Source organism: Melospiza georgiana, chromosome 12 (assembly GCF_028018845.1).
Source record: "Melospiza georgiana isolate bMelGeo1 chromosome 12, bMelGeo1.pri, whole genome shotgun sequence".
Taxonomy (NCBI): domain Eukaryota; kingdom Metazoa; phylum Chordata; class Aves; order Passeriformes; family Passerellidae; genus Melospiza; species Melospiza georgiana.
In genome coordinates, this window is record NC_080441.1 from 9,726,016 (window position 1) to 9,743,624 (window position 17,609).

General features: G+C 36.6%; 1 protein-coding gene across 2 annotated transcripts in view; it reads right to left on the reverse strand.

Moving 5' to 3' along the window:
* THOC2 (THO complex subunit 2) overlaps window positions 1–17,609 on the reverse strand; it is a 47,872-nt gene that overhangs the window by 16,056 nt on the left and 14,207 nt on the right. For both annotated transcript variants that reach the window (XM_058033006.1, XM_058033005.1), the window contains exons 10-24: window positions 15,732–15,887; window positions 12,658–12,830; window positions 12,342–12,537; window positions 10,402–10,443; window positions 9,287–9,417; window positions 9,099–9,200; window positions 7,805–7,889; window positions 6,713–6,806; window positions 6,203–6,283; window positions 5,837–5,933; window positions 4,014–4,131; window positions 3,336–3,515; window positions 2,585–2,749; window positions 1,638–1,913; window positions 1,062–1,203 (exon numbers count right to left, since the gene is read on the reverse strand). In XM_058033006.1, the coding sequence (XP_057888989.1) occupies window positions 1,062–1,203; window positions 1,638–1,913; window positions 2,585–2,749; window positions 3,336–3,515; window positions 4,014–4,131; window positions 5,837–5,933; window positions 6,203–6,283; window positions 6,713–6,806; window positions 7,805–7,889; window positions 9,099–9,200; window positions 9,287–9,417; window positions 10,402–10,443; window positions 12,342–12,537; window positions 12,658–12,830; window positions 15,732–15,887 (2,038 nt within the window). The remainder of the gene's footprint in view (window positions 1–1,061; window positions 1,204–1,637; window positions 1,914–2,584; window positions 2,750–3,335; window positions 3,516–4,013; window positions 4,132–5,836; window positions 5,934–6,202; window positions 6,284–6,712; window positions 6,807–7,804; window positions 7,890–9,098; window positions 9,201–9,286; window positions 9,418–10,401; window positions 10,444–12,341; window positions 12,538–12,657; window positions 12,831–15,731; window positions 15,888–17,609) is intronic.

Genomic DNA, 17,609 nt, shown 5'->3' on the forward strand with positions numbered 1-17,609 from the left:
TAATGGGCAAACTGCTGAAATAGTAAGCTTGCCTCTGGATTCAATGCTGGGAAACCCCTCAGCTGAAGCCCAAGCACAAGAGCCAACAATAAGTTATTCCCAGTACCCCACAAAGAGTTACATGTGTACCTATGTAAATTATTTTCTACACACTTTTTTAGGTGCTTCTTTAAGTAGACAAATTTACCAAGTCACCTCTAGACCAAGTTTTAATCAGGCAGTAACTTTTCATCCAGTAATTTCTTGTAGTTCATTTGCTACAGTACATTAAATACTTAGAGGGAACAGTGTTTCTTCATGAAACCAGTTGGATGGATCTTACATGAGTTGGACAACAAAACTCTTTTCCACTGGATTATGCTAGGCTTCTTGGGACAGACGAACTACTACTTCCAGTTACAAACTCAAAGTTCATCCAGAGAAGAAAACTGACCAGAGAAAAACATTTCAGATTAACCATACCAGCAGAGTTCACAAGCAACATGAAACATTACAGATGTTTTGTAGGAGAAAAAACTTGATTCTGCTTGCTGCATATGTGCTCTATGAAACATGTGCATGCTGTTTCACTGCATCGGACTGTCAGGCTGGCACAACACTTGTCATTGGAACAGAGTTCATGCCACCACCCAAACCCTGGCATGTTGCTCCTAATCACAGGACTCAAAGTAAGTTAACTCAAACGAACCATTGAGACTTTACATGCCCATTTTTTGTCCTGTAGCAAATACATTAATTTAGCAGCATTCTAACTGCAGTTAGCAAGTACAAGCCAGCTTGCAATTACAAGTTTCCAATGAATTGTTCAATCTCTAACTTATTTTCTAAATTAGGGCAAAATTTAAAAGGTCTTGACATCACAAGAAACAAAAAACTTTCTCCATGAAAACCAATCACTCAGCATTTGCAAAGACATATTACATTCTAACTAAAATTTTACTTTGCTGTAACAGACCTCAACGTACAAAAAATAAAATTTTCAAATAAACATTAAGAGTATTATGCAAGGAAGTTCTGACAACTACAAAAACATCCACATCATTTCCCTTAGAGACACTTACTTGCCAGAAGCCAGTTATCTTTCTCTAGTTTCAGTCTCTGTAGAACCCTCTGCACATGCTCCAACTGCTTCTTCTCCTCTTCAAGGAGCTTGTCCTGCAGAGCTGTGCAACGTTCTTTTTCTTTTTTCTTTTTATTTGGAGGCTATAAAATGTCAGCATAACTCATTTAGTATTATACCTAAACTTGCTATAGACAAGAGCAATGAGTTCCTGGTAATACTAAAGAATACTTCAAAAACTTTTCAGTCAAAAATGTTCTGCTCTAACAATCAACTGATTTTATGAACACTGGCTATAGTTTACAGTGAACAGACAAACCATGGATACAGGTGTCTGAAAAAGATACTGCTTTCTGAAACTTTTCCAGTAATTTTCACTTAGTGGAGTCACTAGTACTTTAAACATGGGAGTTATGAAGCAAAGTCAATCCCAATTATGTTAATGTGGCAAATCAGAATGGATGAACCAGGTGACAAAACTTCCCAGATCTAAACAAGCTTAACATAATACTTCATGAAAAGAAACTCTTTCAAGGCTAGAAAGTTTAAATTGGACCACAAAATTATATCAACATACCATTTCCTGATTGTCATCTATGGCTTTCATCTGGACTTTAAGTTTATTGACTTCTCTGTCATAGCTGCTGTGCGGCACAGCAAGGTCATACATTGTTAAAGACCAGAATGTAGCATAAAACTGAGGGCTGATGTCATCCCAGACTTTAGGGAGGTGCAGAGAAATCACAGCTTCATGAACAGGAGCCATCACCAACTCACAAGATGTAATGTATTTGTGCACTTTGTGCTGCTGTTTATTTCCTTTCTCAGCTTTTTTTAGTTCATCATACTTTGACTGTGGATAAAAAAATAAATTAAAACTGTAATCTATATATACAAAAATTAAACTTAATAATATCATTTAACTTTTCTCTAAAACTTTTCTATACAACATTTACTTGTGAAATGTCAGTGCATAAAACACTGAAGAACCTCATACAGAACTTTAAGTCTTCATCCTCACTGGATGGATTTATCTTTCTTCACTGATGCTGCTACCTCTTGTTATAGCAACACATTATGCTACACCAAGTAAAAACTGCTCTCCTTACTGAACTTTTTAGATGCAGGAACAAATTCATTTCTGACACTTCCTCAGACAGCACACTATTTGGCAGCTGCAACACTTTCCTCCACAGCAAAAATCCATCTAAAACACCTGCAGAAGAACTTACACCTTTGAGGGAACAGGGAGGGAGAGAATTCCTACTGATAACCCAAGACATCCAAAGAAGTGAGTTCATCAGCTATGACTCCTTTCAGTTGTGTGGAAGTTGACACATGGGCCACATTTCCTAAGAAGATTAAGGACAACCTGTTCCAGCCCACAGCTTCTATTTCTAACTCTACTAAAAAAACTTTGCAAGTTTTATTTAGCCAACAAACTTTATCTGGAACCTGCCACCTGTACTGGTAACAGGTAGCAAAGCAGCACTAGAAGCAGACAAATGGAAGAGTTGTACTCACTGAAATGTGGTGTGCATACATGGGTCTTGAGAGGAAAAATGCAGCATCATGGGGTGTGTGAAACTCATTACAGAGAACATCAATAGAAGGCACTCGCTTAATGTAATCCTCTGTGCTTAGATTGGATGCTAAAAACCCACCAAACTGTACCAGGGTATCATGGCACTACAAAGTAAAAAAATACAAAAAGTTAGCAAACATTATTTTGTTCAACAATTAAGTTAGGGAGAGCCTCAAAGTCTGCCTTTTTTCCCTTTTTGTTTCTTGTTAAAATTGCTAACACCAAATAGTAGAGAAAAAAATTTCTCATTGGTGAAGAACAATAAAATAAAAAAATTCCACCTAGAAAAGCCAGCAGAACTCAAGAGCATTCTATTCTACCAGAATGGAATGCAATTAGTTCCTACTGCCTAAGGCAGGAACAGAATTATCTTTTAACAAAAAGGAAGTTTCACTACCAAAGATTAGAAAAACACAATGGACACTTAAAAAATAAGAATTTAACTTTTTATGACGAAGGAGGCTTTGCTTTTTTACTGAGAGGTCACTTGTAAATATAATACACTTTTAATACACCTATATATTTTAATAGAGCAATTCTGCAATTAGTTTTAAAAATCCTATGTACTTGTATTGTACTAGATTCTCATATATAATGTTGTTACTTATGTGCTGAATCCTCACATATTGTGCTGATACAGTAGAAGTTAACAGAAAGAAGGGGATCTCATAAATAGATGTTTTCACTTGCCTGATCATACAGTTTTCCCACCAGCTTCAGATGTTTTTCCCCTCCTTCTTGAAAGACAACACCATTTCTCTGCTGAGCCATAAGCAGGCACAGTGGGAGGGCAAGATCATGGTCCAATAATGCATCTTTTAATCTCTGAGATGATTTCTTTGTATTCCTGATTTGGCCAAAGTATCCACCCTGCAGAGGACAGAAAAAGTTACCCAAGCTGGAAATCAGTGCATCAGGAATGGAATTGTGTGAGCTGACTGCAGAAATACTGATGAATTAACAGCAATAGTTTCCAGTGCAGCAGTAAAACTCCCTGGATCCTGTACTGCAATGTATGTATAGAAGAATCAGCAACAAACCAGTCTTGCCTGCTTTAATCACTTTTTGCTGCTCCCCCTGAGCAGGGCTGAGCCAGCAGGACAGCAGCACATCCAAGCTCAGTGGCTGCTGGAATTCACAGATCTGCCATGTAACACTCTCCTGAATATGAGATGCTGTGATGCACAAGAACTGAAGTTCACATCTACACTGCCTTGGGTGCCTGTCTCAAGGCCTCTACACTCAAAAGGGGGCAGCTCTGATAAAGCACACACCTTTCTCAGCTGTGCTGCCAGAGTTCTTGAACCAGTGTCTTTAGAACCACCAAAAAAAAAGCAATAATTATTATTAAATTTAACACAAACACACCTCAGCTTTCAGCTGCTCTCCACCAGTCATGGCTTCCAACTGCTCCATGGTCATTTCTTCAGTAATTTCTATCCCTGCCATTTTCTGCACCACCTCTTTTAAAATAAGCAAATCAAAGCTGCAAAGAAAACAGGAAAGCGGAGTAAAAACAAGACAATTTGTTTAACAACCAGGAGCTATGACATTCAATATATATTACAAAGCAGCACCACAATGCATGTTAAACAACATTTTCATTCTATTTTCAAGAAGAAACTGGTATGCCAAGCACAAGAATTTCTTAATTGCAAGTAAAAAGCTAGTACTTAAAAGCAATGCAGTCATTCAACAGTTGGATTTGAAGACGGTAGGGAATGTGGTGCTATTAAGTATCAGCAGATTAATCAAAGTCTATTGCCTCTTTTTGTTGCTTTCCATGTCTCAAACTGTATCTACACAGTTATTTCATGACTATTTTATATTTTGTTAAGGGTTTCTAGAATAGTACACAGCCTTAGAAATGCAGTGGCAAAGTTAGTCTGGAGAGGTTACTTGGAAACATGGAAAACATCCTATTTATACTTGAAACACAGAATATATAAAACACTCCAATAATCACCCTGCCCAGAGATAAGGTTTCACTTCCTGCTCTGAACTCCATAAGGACAATGACTTTCCTCAACAGAAGTATAGTTAATTGTATCCCAATCACACAAAGCAGCAATGTTTTCCAGTTAACTTCAGAAATTTGTGTGACTAACTTATAAAATCATTTAGCCATGCCTTCCAAAACAAAGATTCATCTTTAGATAATTCATATGGCTTATATTTTTGTTTGCTGTTCCAACCATAAGTATGTTTCTGTGTAGGAACTGTGCAATATCAGCATAAGCTCCAATACCTGAATATTGCAGTCCTATGAAACTGGCCATACCAGTAAATCCATTTCATTTTATGATCCCAAGTACTACACTGACTTTTTTTCCCCAAAATACTTACAGTTGTGATTTTGAGGAAAGACAAACATTACTTACCCTTCCTCTGTAGCTCAATGTGATTGCCATCATCAGAACAAAATGTAGGGACAGAGGAGCATATGAGACTGAATGTCTACATTGCAGGGAAGGGGAAAAAACTACATTTCTCAAAATAACTACCCTAAAATAACATGCTGTGTTATCACCATTGGTAAGGTGCCTTTCAGTAACCATATGGGGATTCCTAATAGAAAAAGGCTGATACTCACCTATGTGATAAAATTAAAATCAAAAAAGTAAATGAAACAATAATACTAATGGATGACAATGGAAAGACAAGAGGAAAAGTCTAATTGGAAACCTTGTTTTGAGTTATGATTGACACTGTCACATGAAGAAGCAATTCAATTACCACTAAATAAACTGGATAAAGTATTTAAATAATATTAAAATGTTAAGAGCCATCCCTGCAGAGAAGACATTATGAGAAAAGAAAAACAAACTATAACAGTCACACTGCTTTATATAATGGAAACTTATTTTTTAAATAATGTACAGTAATGTATATGATGAAATAACACACTGGAAGGTTTTTTCCCCTATCTGGTTAGGTGTTAATAAAACTTTTAAAATAAGTTAAAGATGAAAAATCACTGCTTCAAGAATGTCACAGCTATACAATTAGAGGAAAAGTAATGTACTAAAGAGTATATCAATCTTTCTTTCTGCTATTTAACCTTCCCAGTGCTCTGAATGGAGTTTGTCACTACTAGAGCAACAACTACACTGAGTGCCTGTGTATCAGCAAACACCTAAATAACACTTCATAGAAACTGAGTTTATAAGGATCCATTGTGCAATACTTGCCTTTTGCCAGCTTTCAGCTGGTTGGCTACATACTGCAGGAGGCCTGCCAGTTCAATTGGGTATTTTCGGAAAACGGCACCACAAAAACTTGCCAGACCTGAGGCAAAGAGAAACAGCTATGACTGCACCTGCTTATTAAACAAACATTAACCAACTGCATATGGCACCTTAGCAATACATGCATTTCTGGAACACAAAAGGGAAAAAAATTCCTATTGATTAAACTTGACAGCTCTCCATTTTGCTTAAAATATTAGCCAGTAGGTGCAAGCAAAATATTGATCATAATGATCAATGGTTGAATAGATCATGGGGGAGGTGAAATATTTTAAACATTATTGTAATAAATAAAACCAGAATACTAACTCTGCAGCCAGCTTGAGATTGTAGTGTCATCATGCTTCATTCTCTCCTTCTCAGGGTTTGCCAATGCTTCAATGATACAATCTTTAGTGGAGTTAAAGAGAATATTCTTCCTTAACTTACAAACACAAAAGTTACTTGCTTTTCTGGCTTTTGTAATATATGAACACAATATATAAGTACAGCAATCATTAACATAACTATGGTTTGAAAAAATAAAACCATGAAATAGTAACCTAAAAGCAGAATTTACCTCACTATTTACAAGATCACTATGTCTTCAAGATGAAAGTAGGAAAAACAAAGAAGAATTTTCAAATTGTGAAAGAATAATAGAGAGGGTTCCATAATCCACTACAAGTGCAAAGGTATTTGTAAACTTCACTGAAATTTCCAGCAAAAAGCAGCAAGAAGAGAAAATAGAGGCAATATTTACTCACAGATAACATATTCAATCTGGCTACAACTGCAGCTTTATCAATAAGTGATGCAGTAATTTAAATCAAAGGATACATGCCAAGACATCATAGTTCAGGGAAGTGAGGTATTTCAGCGAATCAACAACCGGAGTTATCAAGTTATCATATTTTTGTATTTGTGATAAAATCTGCAAGTTACAACAGACATTCAACTGAACAGGGACAGTATTCCTTATCTTTCACACAATAAAAGCATTTAACAATACTTGTCTTCAAAACCTACAGAAAACATGCTTAAAATAATTTTTTCAAAGGTCCTAAACAACTGTCAAAGTAAATAGGCAAGCTCATTAACCTAGCTAGTACCTTAAGGATACCAGTGAAACATGTCTCTAACATGTAAAAACAATTCCTTATCATTTCTCTTTCCAATTATCAGCAAATAAAATAACAAAAACATTTTTTCCTAATATTCCTTAAGAATGCTAAACCTTAGCAGCAAGATTTCCTGCTGCTACATACAGTAATAAAAGACTATTTAAAAAAAAACCCAATACCATGAAGCTAGGTCATGAAAGTAAACTGCATCAATCAAGTTGTAGGATGTTCTCCTTGGTACATGACACAGACGTGTGCAGCAGTAATTTCTTCAAGTACAATCTAAAAACAGTTTAATCCATACTCTTAGGTCACATTTGTGAATAAGGTGGAGGCCCATCAACACATTTCTACACCTCTCCAGCACTCTGTAGCACTAAGCAATCTTAAAAATCCTTCCCAACTTCATAAGTGTATTTCAGACTTTATTTCAGGCTTTAAGTTTTCCTCTAAATGGAAGAATCTGATCTTTCTCCACCCTACTCATAGACAGCTGTCAGAGCAACTTAACCTGATTTTGCATTCTGCATAATGTGATCAGCAATCCCTGTACCTGAGAACCACCTCTGCTATCTCAAATTAATTTTTTTCTGCAGTTGGTTATTCAAGAAATGTTTCCACATTTAATATGTCACTAAGTATTATTAAGTCATATTTAGTATGTTACTATGTGCACTATTAAAAACTACTAAGTTTTAAAATTTGCATCAAAATTAAAAAATAATGAAATTAGAACTGCAGGCCCCTTTCTGAGCTTCAATTATCTGTTGACAAGATGAAATAGCATTAAATACATGTAGCTACATACATAATCAAATAAAATTGTAGGATTGCTGTGGCTGAGCTTCCCAATTTGTCTTCCAGAGGGTTTCACATTTTCCTTAGTTAAACGCCTGTAAAAGAGGACATAGTTTATTACAAAAGATAAGCTAGAAAAATATTAAAACAACAGGTCAGTTTCAGTGAAGAAACATCTTTGTAAGTCTCAGAAACTAAATTCTTGCTAGCAAATGTGTTTTCAAGACACCTCAGAATAGAAATGCTAATCTATTGAGAACTGGAAATAGAGAAATCCTCCAAGATGCAGACAGTACAACCAGTCCAGCTGTCCCTCTGTTACTATGGACCATATTCTAGCTTCAACTTCCAACATTTTGCTTTCCAAAGTTGTCAGTGAAACCTGTAGCATATACACCAAACTACCATGTGATGCTGTTAGTTGCTCCTGGAAATTTAACTTAGCCACAGATCATTTTTTGTTGCATTCAGTACATTGAAAAACAATATTTATTTCTGTGTGTTTCAGCTCCACAGCATTTCCTACTGAAGATCTGAGCTCAACCTGAAAGCTGAAGTTGACAGTAAATTACACACACAGCTGTTGACCTTCAACAGCTGACAGCACTGTGGTTCACCTGCACAACTGAAATCCATTGCACAGGGAAGGGGGGGAAAGTTTATGGTGTATGCAGCAAGTCAGTAGGGAATCAAAACAGCTGTTCCCAGCTTTCACAGCTCTGAGTGCAGAGACTTTTATCCAGAAACACTGTCTTGCCTATATGGAAGGATTCTGATTATCCACATTTTAACACCACACCATCTGCTTTTGGCAAATGGAGAACCTAATTCACTTGACAGCGACATCAAATGTGAGGTAAATCTGGAATTGCTGTGAGCCCACTTGAGGGTGAGAATAAATCATTCTGTTCACCTCACTGCCATACATTCAAATTTACAGAGAACATGACAATTCTTGAGACTCTGGAGGAGAGTCTCCACACCTAGAGGAAATATGTAGTACTTGCACATTTCATAAGCAAAGCAATTTATCAAAAACTTTACCCATGGAAAAGGTTTTAAGTCATTTAATGGGACATTTTTCAGAGATTATATACCCTTACTGGCGACAAATTTGTCTGTATTCTTGCTTATTTGATGGTTTTTAACCACAATACATTAAATGCTTTATGAACAAGAACTATTTGGGAAATTACTAAGTCATTAGACAGAGAATGTATTTGTCAAGCCTTTTTTTCTCCAGCTGGTGATATGCAATGGACTGTACTACAGTTTATAATTATTTATGGGAATTGACTACTTACTTCATGATGTATTTGGCTCTATCTATGGTTTGGGCTTTAACTTTCACAAGCAGTGGGTGACTGTTGTACGTTTCATTCTTCCACTGCCCATAGAGGCGGTACCTGGAAATGTTTCACAGGACAAGGAATTTCAGAACAGACAACTCAGCAGCACATTCCAAAGGATGGAAACAAATCATTCCACTCACCGGTACTGGTATGGAAAGGTTTTGAACATTCCCCATAATTCCTCAGACATGCATGCATTGCAGTCCATCAAGGAAAGAGATGGAAGCAAGACTTGATCAGTAATGCTCAACAAACAGCTGAACAGTGTTTCCTGGGATAGAGACAAAAGGAAATATCAGGACATGCCTCAGAAGCAGTGTTATACATGCAGTGTGCAGATGCACAAATGGAAAATTTGATTAAAAAAAAAATACACTACAAGATTAAGATTCCCAGAACAAAAATCTAAATAGTATCTAGCAATAACTCCCATCATAAATTATTCAGTAAATAATTTACTGTCAATATTTTATCTGTCTATAGAAGATACTAGAACAAAGCTGCTGAAATCATCAGCAGGTTGCATTCATTTTTGAATCAAACGTACCATTAAAAAAAAGATATTGTATGGACTTGCATGAAGTGCAACACGGGAAAAAATTCATTTTGGCAACAGCTTTCAATGTATTGAGGTATTCCCCACCTTCACTTCAATTTTCAAAATTTCAGATAAAAGCCCAAAGGCGTTATACATGTTCAAAAGACATATTTCCAATTTCCATTTTTTCAGTATCGTACCACCCTCAACCTTTCTTAAACAGTCCTCTTTTCTGCTGAGCTATTTTAGAATAACTATAGCAGCAGTGAAAAACAACCAAAACAAAACACAAAACCCAGAAGGGATTTTCTTTGCAATGATTTGGGAAATCAGGATAAGTGAGAAAGAGAAAAAAGTAACAATGAAAACTGCAGAAACTTCATACTGAAAACCAACTTACTGATTAAAAAACCCCAAATTCTTGTTTTTGCAAGTTGGATTTCTACTGAACACCTACAATTTCATTGTGAACAATCTTGATAATAAATTTAAAAATTCTGAAGTAAATAAATTAAGCAATTAAAGAAAAAAATCATTGTACCAATAAAGTCCTCTCTTACTTCCAATTTGTCTTCTCTATGCTTTTCCCCACCACAAAGTGTATTTATAGAATAAATAGCTGGAGGATTTCCAGCTGATTCCAAGCAAATAAGAAGTAAAATGCACATTTGGTCACCACTACAATCTTGCATAAAAACACCTTCCTCCAAAACTCACCATTTTCTCTTTATCTTCCTGTTTGCTTCCATCTGACTGAAACTATAACAAAGACAACCATGTTAATTGTAGCAGAGTTAATGTAACAGAGTTTCAGAAAAGAGCTATCTCAGCAAAAGCATAAACCTGAAGGGCCAAGCATCTCTTAAATGTTTAAACTGCCATATCTGCCAGCATTAAAGTATTTTTAAATAGAAATTCAAATGCATGGATGAAACACATTCCTTACTTATAGAGGGGCTTTGTACAATTTTGTCCAAAAAGAAATAACAGCTAGAGCTACAAGGAAACTTGCTATTACATGTGAAATACTGAATTTTCTTACTGGAGAGGAAAAAAATTGCCTAAGCATTCACCTTCTACCTAAAAAATCTGAAGATTTCCAATGCAGTTACCAACAGCCATAGATTATCTCCCCATCTTCCTCTCTAACACCCTCTTAAGCCTTTAGTCTTCGTTATTAAATTACTTTTTCCCTCTGCTTGCTCCACTCACCATGAAAAGCATATTAAGCTATCACACAGTAAGTGCACAATTATTTTAAAGGTACACTTTAGCATGAAAGCTGCAGTGCAGTGTTAGTAGTCTAACTTTTTAACTACTATGTGGGTTAACTTAGAGTCAAATTACCTTCAGTTACAAGTATTTCTACTGTGTGTTAAATGTAATTTCACAACTAGAACATGCTGATGGCAACAATGCATTAAAAATAACTTTCCCTATGTTACCTTAACCACTCTGTCACTGACGAATTTCTTCACAGTTCCAACCTAGAGCAAATAGCTAAAATGTTGCTCATTCTTGTCAGAAATACATTAAACTGTCATAAGAATATTTACAGTAAACCTGCACAAGAGATTCCTATAACCATGTAATCTGCATTCCAGTGTACATATCCTCAGAATCAGGGCTTTCTCACAAACCTTCAATATTTCAATTACAAAGTAGTCCTAACAGTCTGCTGACAGCAATAAAATGCATTAGTACCTTAAAATTATAATTTCCCACTTAGCTATTTTGCACTGACAGTGCAGTTATCACTGAGGTGATATCAGTCTTCTCACTGGCCAGCAAGAAATGAGCATGCTATGAAATCAGAGTATTTACTACTGGGAAATCTTACCATTCTGGACGAGAAGATGCCAAGAAATTATACAGAAATATGGAAGCAGGGAAATAGTTGAAGGTTCTCTGATTTTATTACAAAGACTGCATGGGAACCAAAGTTATTGTAGATCTCTAACCCTATCACAGCATCTTGGAACCTAACAAGAATAAATTCTCTTGACAAAATCTGCTATTTTGAACAAAATAGACACACATGGTCAAAAGACAATAACCCATCTCAAGAGACCAGTTAATTTCTGAAGTTGGCAACTTGAAATGATTTCCACATCAAACTCATCCTTAGCAGCATCTAAAGATTTGTCACTGACACAAGATCAATACCAGCAGCATTTTAACTAGGCAGAACAGGGGGAAAAAAGAGTAAAAGGATGCAACATCCCCTGTTTCCCAAGTAACCTAACAGCTGGAACAGAAATCTGTAATTATTTGTACTGCGCGTGTATTAGGTTATCAATCCCTGCTGATTACATTGTTGCTGTAATAATGTAGAACAACTTCCAGACATCAGTACCATATGTCTGTTGGGTTTTTTAATTATACACACACAGATAATAAAAAATTAATACCATAATAGGAAATTAGATATCACTAAACATCAGTGGTTACAAATCTAAAGTGCCTTAAGTTGCTCATAAAGATGTTTATAGATCATACAATTGATCAAAACTTAAAGCAAGATTCTCCAAGTTTGTCCTTAGTCAAGACCTTCTGTTTTAGCATTTGAATATCACACAATTGGCAAGACAAGCATTTTTTGACATCAGAGTAATTGGTACTTTTCATGTTTTGACCAGCTGTTGAGTCATACCAACCTCTTTCATAAATGCTTTTCCAAGGCGCACTACTTTTGCGAATAAAATGGGATCGTGGGACAGATGAGGACCAAGGTAACAAAGCATGTTGAACACTTCCTTTCTCAATTCCTCAAAGCTCTCTGCTTGTTTTGGTGCTCTCTTGTTTGGCAAAGAGGAAATTGGTGACCCTTTAGCTCCTTTAGGTACACCAACTCTGAAAAATAAAATGTGCAGCATTTCACACGAAATAGAAAACTTTAGAAATGTATTTATAATTAGACTGTAAAGAAATTGTTTTTCCCTGTGCAGCAGCAGCATTGTGGCTGTCCCCTACCTGCGGTACAGAGGCTCAATGGTGACGTGGACGAGCTGGCACAGCGCGATGGCGATCGGCTTGTGCGAAGTGGAGTAAAATGGAGGCATCTGGTCCATAATGCTTTGGGCATGGTGCCAATCACCAATTTTTAATAAGGCTTCCAATAAGCCAAGTTTTTGATTATCAGGAGGCTGCAAGATAATAAAGAAAAAGTGTGTTCATAAAGTCTCCTTAATACTTCTCCTTAAGCAGCTGCAATCCACAGCTAGAGAAAAAAGCCTTGTATATCAACCGTGTAATAAAAACATAGGCAAAATAAAATTTAGCTAGACATTTAGACAGTAAGAAAACCTCAAAAGAAGTTATAAACCAATCCATGTAGAATTTAACATCTAGATCAAAGAAAAAGTTAAAAATAAAACAGAAATTCATAAAGTTGTCTGATGTATGTCTGATCACGTATTTTTTCAAATTGTCACAATCTACTGCAGCTTATTTCCTTACAAGACATTTTAAGAACAATGCAAGCACTTGAGAATCCTTTATGCTATGTGTTTTTCTGAGTTTATAAGCACAAACTTCTCTTGCAAAAGCAGATTAGAATAGAAAAAAAGCTAAGCCACACTCAAACCCTTTCTCCATCCTAGTGTGCCTGTACAATAAGTTTCACATTAGCACCTATTCTAGGAGACTCTTGAGTACAAGTCTACACAAAGTTTTTCCAAAATTCCCTTTGCAATACAGGCATAAGAGGAAACAGGACTCTAAAATTAAGGTCATGCCTTGAAGCCCTTTTTTCAGTGGCATGGTATTGATAGATTTTGTTATAAATTGGTTTTCCCTGGCCCCCAAGGTAAAAGTCTATTCCTAAGTGACGAACAGTAAGGAAAACTAGCTGTAAGTAACTACAAGCCCAAGATGATGTTTACACCCAGGGAAGGAAGATTACAAGTCTAGGACAAAATGTTTTTATTATTTTAAAGCAAAATATAATTTTATTTAAACCACACAAGCAGAAAAGGCAGACTGACAAGAACAATAATTACTTACAAAACAGACACTCCTTTGCTTCTACAGTTTCCATGGTTTTAGTGGGGTTTATTTCCCTTTTAAAACTTTAACAATGGCAAATATTTTTCTGATAGTTTTGAAAATAGAAAACAGCACAGCACATGGTAAAATGTACAGCAAAACCAAGTCAGGTCTCTATTCATGCTGAACTTATGGAGCTCACACACTGCTTGACTTTTGGGTAAGCATGTTCTGACATGAGCTCTCCAAAAGCCAAGACATGTCTGGCACAGAGGGGTCAGTCTGGAACTGCTGTCAAACCCATTCCTGCTGCCCACACTCTGACCTGTCTGCATGTCCTATCACACAGTTATGGCAAATGTACCTTAAAAGGCAAAAGCAGGCAGCACATTTGTCAAGACTAAATTATTCATATTAAAGTCATTAGATGATAATGAATTTTAACCACACAGAATATGCACGTTGTGGATCTAAAAAAGTCAGGTCAATACTTTTTAAACACTGCTTTCCTTAAGCAGGCATTTATTCCATGATACTGTATCAAAACCAGAACATTAAATGAAGTGCTGGATACATTGTGCCTAAACTTAGGCTGACAACACCTTTCACACGTAGTTACTCCCCTAACTGCCATGAAGGGCACAGCTAAGCACATACAAAAATACTTTTAACACAGAAACAAGTTTTTTAAGAAACAGCATGCATTGCATAACAATGTGTGCAGTCACAGAAATTGGTTTCTGTTAAGTACAGCGCTTAATTTTCCCATCACACAGGCACAGACTTTGTCATTTTAATCCTTCAGAAAAATGCTACAGTTTCTGCTAAAGCTTAAAATTCCCTAGTTCTTAATTCTAAAGCTTAGTCATGAAAGCTGTCTTAACTCCTCTGACATTACTTGCAATGCAATTCCTCTGACATTACTTGCTACACTCCCCATGTCCCATCAAGAGTTTACTTTTCCATCAGAAGAGGGTGACAAGCACACTTCAGTAAATTCTGGGCAGCCCCCTCTGACAGCAGAGAAGGTGGGCCAAAGCAATGTGGTGTAAGCAAAAGGGAGGGGATCAGAAATTTCAAGTGAGTGAAAGAAATTGGCAGCAGCTGTGGCTGCAGTTGAGTGTCAGAGGGCAACAACAGTATCAGGGGCCTGAGGGAAGAAAATGGAATTAGATTTTTCAAGCCAGGACAGAAAAATGAAAGGAGAAAGAAAGGTCAGAGATGACCAGAATCAAGGTGGTGTAGAAGAAGTAGGAATAGGTAGACAAACCAGATTGATAAGGAATACAGCAGGATACAGAAATTCAAGAACAGAAACCACTAAGACTGATGGATCGCTCCCCTCACTCCAGCATGCAACTTAAAAATGCATATGTCAAGCATTTATTTTTCTTTTTTATGTTTTAAATAAGGTATTTAAGAAGCATTTAAGTAGTCAAATGAAGATGATAACAGAATAGGCTCTAAGAGATCAAATAGGCTTGGACCCACTAAATCAAATTAGGCCTAGGGCAACATAAATTTGACTTAGTAGGAACCTAAATGAAGAGTTATATTTACACACATGGAAATATAGGCTTAAAAGAAAGCACAGTGAGCAGTTACAAGCAGAAATCCTGTTATAAGCTTTTTCTACAATGCAGGATAATTATACCAACATTCCTTAGTCTGGCACTTCTTTATGTCCCAATTCTTGATTGAGAGAACTAAGGTCCTTATTTTTATGAAATCAACTAGGATTATACTATCATGAATCCTAGAAGTGCAGTTGTTTAAGGCTGTGAAGTGAATAAATGCTGGGGCATACTTAGTGGAGCCAATACAACAAAAAGGGAAGCAAGAAATCAATTAGCCATAGAACCAAGAATATTTTATGTACAGAAATCCAGAACAAACCCCAAACCATGCATTTTTGCACATTCAATGTAACAGAAGTGTGGCTGGAAGACTAATACAAGCCATCCAAGAAGCACGTAACTGCTTTTTAAATAAATATGTTTCTAAAACAATTGTTTAATGTAATTCAAATAATGTTACTGAAAAGAAAGCTACTCAGTCACCTTTTCTGTTTTCTCCTCCTCTTTTTCCTTTTCTTTCTCTTTTTCCTCAGTCTTTTCAGATGATAAGACAACCATGGTAAGTTTTCTGACAATTTGTTTAGCTTCCACTATCTCTCGCTTGTGTTCCTCAATGATGGCATTATCCCCTGGTAGAAGCTGTAAAAAACAGAACATTATGTGTCAAAATTGAAGTGACCAACTCCTACTGTGGATCACCTGAGCCTGGAGAAGAACTTTGGCCTTTCTTGTTACCAATCTGACAGTGTTTCAGGGCACCAGTTTCTGTTCCTTGCTGCCATCATCGCAAACTGGGAATTACACTAATAGCTGACCATTCTGAAATCAAGGACTCATGAGAAATAATACCACTCCACTTCTTCACAACCATCTGTGACCCCCCTGCCCTCCAGTTTACCATCCAACTTTATGGTGACAATTACACACATAATTCATGATAACATTAACACAACTCAGTGCCTTTAATCCAAGTGAATATTCAAAATATTGCTCATCTAAAGGGAAGAAAAATTTAATCACCAAGGAAAACCAGGTAACCTCTTTAGCAACACACTCTCATTACACATTTATTTTAAAGAAATAACATTCAAAGTGTACCTATTTTTTCATTTATGAGCAATGTGGATTAAACACATGTCATATATGTTCTTTAAAAACCATCTTAAATAAAGTACCTAGTATGTAAAAAACCTCAGCACAGTCTTGTACTTAAGAATAATCAGGGTGAGGAATATAAACCTAAACTCAGTGATTAAAAGGTCAAGTTGTGAGACAGGAAAAACTCCTTTTCTGACAAAGCCAAACTTCAATTTAGCTCCTGAAACCAAGATGACACTTTCCCTGCAAGTAAGTAATCAACTTACTGCAGAGTCACGACATCTTCGATGCACTCATCTCTTCTTCTAATGGTTTTAACCAAAGATTTTTATTGGTTTTTCTTTGCTCAAACTGATCATTGAAGGAGGAAAGAACTCCTGCATTTCACAGAAATAAGCTTCACCAAGAAGCAGCTAGTGTGGAATTTCAATGGGTAAATTGTATCTTTAGGATGGCATGCATTCTGTATGGCTGTGTGTACACACACTAACTGAGAACAGTTTTTACAGGCTTGGAAGGGCAGGGAGGGCAGAGGTGGGGAGAACATTCTAAATATGAGTGATAATCCCAGCAGTGCTCTCCTATGGGAGCCATACAATGAACACCCCTCCAGACTCAACACCTACATGCTATTCAATAGAAACTTTCATAGCAAGTTAAATTAAACCTGAACTGAAAAGAGATTTAAAAAAATACACCATGTCAAACATGCAGAGACAGACTGGCAGAGAGATCCTGGAATGAGACTGAGAATCACCACCATGCAGGTGAACACTGGAAATGACTGCAGGGACCCTTGAACCTGAGACTGGAACGAAACATGCCCACACCTGCACAGGTCTGAGCTGAGATTGGACAGGCAACTGTAACCCCAAGCCTGAGCATGTTTTGGAAGCTTACAAACATTCTCTTGAAAACAAGCTTTATCACCACACACTGCTCACTCCACACCAATTATCTGAGACATGCACTCCTACTCTTGCTCCACCCAACACATTTTCAGCCAAAATACTCCTATGAAGCCAGGGACAGTTATTGGCAAGTCAATATTGATCAGACTGTGACTTAGGCTAGGAAATGCCACACAAATTAATGGCAGGACTACATTCCAAACCTTCCACAGATGTAACTATAACTCTTTCCTTGATTTCAGTGGAAGAGTTGAATCTTTAATTTCTTAAGACCATCCATGGATATTCTGAAATTAAAAATTCTTATATAATGTAAAATAATTTGATAACTACAATATTCTGTTAACTGTTC